At 54.1% G+C, this 4979-nt stretch overlaps 1 protein-coding gene across 1 annotated transcript in view; it reads right to left on the bottom strand.

Annotated features, from left to right (window-relative positions):
* Window positions 1–737: 737 nt before the first annotated feature.
* SPSB1 (splA/ryanodine receptor domain and SOCS box containing 1) overlaps window positions 738–4979 on the bottom strand; it is a 9246-nt gene continuing 5004 nt past the window's right edge. Inside the window, exon 2 of the mRNA XM_003793251.3 lies at window positions 738–1145. Within this exon, the coding sequence (XP_003793299.1) occupies window positions 1018–1145 (128 nt within the window). The 3' untranslated portion in view covers window positions 738–1017. The remainder of the gene's footprint in view (window positions 1146–4979) is intronic.

Raw genomic sequence — 4979 nt, 5'->3', positions numbered from 1 at the left:
GCACTTGGGAAATCTCAGGCAGAAAAGCAAAAGCAAAATGAAACCCACACAAAAAATCCCGTAGAAGACAAAAAAAAAAAAATGCTACCATGTGCAAAGATGTATGAGAGGTAGGTGGCCACCCACAGACAAGGGGGGACTGCCACCGCCCTTTCCGGGGGCTCCCTAAGACACCCTATTGCACGTGAGGCTAATTCTCCCCGAGGGGCCCACTCGGGAACTCGGAGCAGAGCCCTCTGGAAAACTGCAGGTCAGGGGACCCAAACAAAGACACCCTTGTGCCTGTGCCCATGTGCACTGTGCCACAGGCAAGGCCCAGGGAGGACAGGTGAGTCACACACGTCCCAAGGAGGGTACAGAAGGGAGGGAAGCAACGGAACACAGCCAGAGAGAGGAGTGACTGAAACGTTTCCTTTCTAAATGGAATAAATAAATGGCTTTTGTTATTGTTAAAAGAATAAATACAGGGTACAGGGGCACCGGCAGCTGGGATTGATGCACGGTGCTTGTTAGTTTCTGCCTTGGTGTCCGTGGTGAGTTTCTGATGTCCTGAGCTTCATCTGCCGTGGCACGGCCCCACTGGGCTGGGCACCCATGGCCTTGTCTAAGCACCTGTTAGCACTCCTGGTACCTGCTCTCAGAGTGGTGGCACTACCTTGGGACCCCCAGGTGGCCCCCGCCTTCTCCTGGAGGTGTGGGGAGTTCACATTCCACTCCGAGAGCAGATGGGAGCTCAGCGTAGGCGTTTATTCTCGGTGTATCTTGTCAAGGAGTGTTGTTGACGGCATGCAGGGACACTGCCTTCTGCCAGTGTCAGGAATGGGAAGAGGAGCCTGTGTCGCCATAGGTCCTGGTGTGGCAGAGGCAGCCAGGCGGGGCAGAGAGGAAGAGCAAGGACTTCTGCCCACAGCTGCCTGCGGACGCTGGTCCAAGGCGCAGGGTGTGGTGGCCCCAGTGGCCGGCGGCTCAGTGAGTTGGCACCAGGTGGCTGTCGCGCTGGTGGTCCCCGGGAGTGCGTCACTGGTAGAGGAGGTAGGCCTTGAGGGAAGCAGGCAGCGGCAGCGTGTGGATCTCCCCCAGTCGCTCCTTCCCCAGGGCCAGGCGCACGGAGCGGCGGCAGAGATCCATGAGCGGCAGCGGCTCGGCTGAGGGAAAGGGAGGAGAGAGAGAACTGCAGGTCAGCACAGTGCAGGCAGCTTTGCAGCAAAGCACACTCACCACAGGGCCATCACCACCACCGGGAGATATTCATTCTGATAAATGAAGAGGCAACTAAAAATCCAACGGTTTGATTTTTCATTCTGAATTCATATGAAGAGCTAACACAGACAGCCCCGCTCTGGACCGGGTACCGTGGTAAGCCCTCTGCAGCCTTCTTAGGAGGGTTTAGTAGTCACAGAGGTGTGCCATTACCACATCCCAGTTTACAGGTAAGGACACTGGAGACAGAGTCTAAATCACTTGCCCAGGGTGTGCCACTGGCAGAAGCCAGAGCTAGGATTTGCACCCGGATGTCCCGCTCTTCCCCAGGGCCTTTTTGCCCATCTGGACCAGGAATGTGGGCGAAGCTCTCCAGGGCACACCCACAGCAATGGACTCCACATGGGCTTAAGGAAGGGAATTATTCTGGGTTACTAACTTCTCTCAGGGAGCGGTCTCATCTCTTTTACAGCTGAGGGCACTGAGGCACAGAGGGGGCACCTAATTGCCAGGCTAACAGTGGGGAATCCAGCTACTTGGGCCCAGTGTCCATGTCCCTGCCCACCAAACACGCTGCCAGTGAAATGTAACAAACGCTGGCCCAGAGTCACATGTTACAGGCCTGGATGGCTGGACAACTTGGCAGTGCCATGTCTGTGCCATACCAACCTGGGGAAAGCCCAGTGCTTCTGTCTGCTGGACAGCTAAGCTGAGAGCCTGGGCTGGGCAGATGGAAATGCTAGCCCAGCCTCCCCCCATCCCCGACTGCCCACTGCTGCCCCGGGAACCATGGGGCATCTGGGCCAGGGGGCTCACCACAGGGTGGCCTCAGGCCCTGCACTAGAGAGTGGCTTCTAGCTGCAGCCTGCAGGGCACCTCGGTCCTGTGTCCCCAGAGGGCCTGGGCCCTGCCTTCCTACAAAGGAGGCTCTGTTCATTCAGCCTGCGACTCAGATGAACTCTCAGCTCCAGATTTCAAGACTCCGAAAATCACACCTTTCTAGGCTTCTAAGTGCCCTGGGGGCTACCCACGCTGCCTCCGCAGCCCTGACCTCTCTCTGCCCTCTTCCCAGAAGCCACTTACAGGTGGGCACACCTGGAACTTCTGGGACTACCCCACAGTGTTTGAAGATGGGAAGGGCTAAAATGAACGATTTGTGGCTCCACCCCTGGTCTCCCTAGACTTTGAGACCCTTTGTAAGCAAAAAAAAGGTCACACACACACAAAAACCCCAAGCCCCATTTCACTGGTAAAAAGTGGATTAAAGTTCTTTAAAATTCATCAGTGTGTCTCAAAAATATTAAAAATAGCATTTAAAAAACTCAATTACTGAAAATCATATTCCATAGCTGTTGGGGTGGGGATTGGGGATAAATGGGGAATAACTACTGATGGGCACAGGGTTTCTTGGGGGCTAATAAAAATATTCTAACCTTGATTGTAGTGACGGTTGTGTAATTCTCACTACTGGAAGAGGCCACTGCATCGAACACTTTAAAGGGTGAATTGTATGGTTGTATGGAATGTGAATTATAGCTCAATAAACCTGCTATTAAAATAAGAATGAACCTTGGGATGGATTATACACTCACTAAATTCCAGGCCTTAAAAGAGGGACCAGTGCCATCATCCCCCAGGGACAGTTACAGCCACAGGTGGTGAAGAAGTGACCGAAAGGAGAGTAGACATTTTTTTTTTTTTATGGAGACAGATCCTCATTCTGTTGCCCAGGCTAGAATGGTGTCATCATAGCTCCCAGCAACCTCAAACTCCTGGGCTTAAGCGATCCTCTTACCTCAGCCTCCCCAGTAGCTGGGACTATAGGCGCCCACCACAATGCCCAGCTCATTTTTCTATTTTTTAGTAGAGACAGGGTCTCGCCTTTGCTCAGACTGGTTTTGAACTCCTGAGTTCAAGCAATTCTTCTGCTAGGTTACAGGCGTGAGCCACTGTGCTTGGCCTAAAAAGGTAAATATTTTTAATGGGAAGTTTTGAAACGGGGCCTTTCAGGGACAGCTTAGGCTGGTTAAGAGGAAGCTGGCTTGGAGGCAGGAGGAGGAACTGCATGACCCCGGTCCTGTCGGGTCAAGGATCCCACAGACCCCTAGGGGACAGGGCAGGGCTGCCCGCTGGACTCCAGGCCTGGCTCTACATGTCCACCTGCACTACAGCCTGACCTAGAGCAGATCACTCCCCCTGTCTGAGCCTCAATTTTCCCATCTGTAAGGTGAGGAATCTGGATCAGATTCCCCCCTGAGGTTCTGTCCAGCTAAGATCCTGACAGCCAGAAACAACTTGGCTGTGGGCAAGTGGCCCTTCTGCCTGATAGGGTGGGGACCCTGGGCTGCGTTTCTTTGTCTCTGCTCAGGAGCTCTCTGGCATCTGTGTTCTTCCGGGCCAAAGGGCCTGCACTGCCCCAGCTCCCTCCCTGGAGGACAAGGCTCAGCCCATGTCTGGGAGGTGGAGAGGACTCCCCTGTGGGCTGGACAGCACTTGAGAAAGCACCAAGAGCCACAGAATGTGGCCCATGAGCCAGGCTGTCATAGAGGGGGCTGCGAGGGAGCTCTCATCACCACCCTCTTGGCCTTATGTGTTGGTTGCAGGTCTAGTTCTGATGTCCTCATGAAGAAATCTTGCCAACCCACAGAGGCCTGGGCAAGCCCCATGTCACCTAGCCCCTCGCTTCAGGGGCCTGACACCATAGCACCCAGGTCAGCCATGGTCCATGCGGTGCCCACCGTGTGCCTGGCAGAGATGGTGGCCCTGACCTACTGATGGGAACATAGGCTCAGGGAGGTGAAAGTCAAGGGTCTAAGGTCTGAGGGCCAAGGCCTCCAAAGGGCTGAGGCCTGACCATGACCTCATCCCACCCCTGCTGACAGCAGTCCTCAGAGGAGGCCTTTCTACTGCCTGCTGCTGGCATCTTCTACGACTGGTTACACAGGTGGCCTCTAATGGCTGCGGTGATACATTATGACTGAAAATAGAACCAGAGTCACCCTAGCAGCCCGTGGACAGGTCTATTCTCTGGACCTTCGTATATAAACGGGTCACACCACCCTGATAGGAGGAAAATGTGGTGCACAGGGCCATATTCTGATTGCTTTCCAGAGGCTGGGGAAAGCACTGGCCACAGAAATAGACAGGGCACTGTGCCATGGAAAAATGTCCATCCCATTAATTTTGGTTGGTTACTACTAGGACCCCCATGAAGGTCTCCCCCACCTCAGTACTTCAGACTGGGGGTTGTGGTCTTTGCATCCAGTTCCATAACAAACCCAGGTGCCCAATAAAATGCCACCGAGCTAGTGAATGCCAGTTGTGTTGTCCAGGACCGCTGACCACTGTGCCTGGCCCTGGGAAGCTGAGGCACTCATTCATTTAAATGATTCATATGAACAAGAGAGGGGGTGATGCTGAACGTGCACTAAGAAATCAGGAAGTAAATCAGGTGGTATTTCTGGGAGCAGAAGGTTGAGGAACTGGAACAGTCCTTGCAGACTTCTGCATTTCCATGAGAAACAGCTACCTGGTGGCCCTAATTGAACGGGTACTGGCCTAAAGCCCCAGCCCATGACTCCTGCAGTTCTGAGAGAGATTTCAACCCAATGCAGGCCTCAAGAATGCGGCTCTGGGCTCGGCGCCTGTGGCTCAAGTGGCTAAGGCACCAGCCACATACACCCAAGGTGGCGGGTTCGAATCCAGCCCAGGCCTGCCAAACAACAATGACGGCTGCAACCAAAAAATAGCCGGGCGTTGTGGCGGGCGCCTGTGGTCCC

The sequence above is a fragment of the Otolemur garnettii genome, unplaced genomic scaffold, assembly GCF_000181295.1.
Source record: "Otolemur garnettii isolate 467f Iridium unplaced genomic scaffold, OtoGar3 scaffold00067, whole genome shotgun sequence".
Taxonomy (NCBI): Eukaryota; Metazoa; Chordata; class Mammalia; order Primates; family Galagidae; genus Otolemur; species Otolemur garnettii.
Note: the sequence above shows the minus strand (reverse complement) of the source record. Positions and strands in the feature narration are given on the sequence as shown.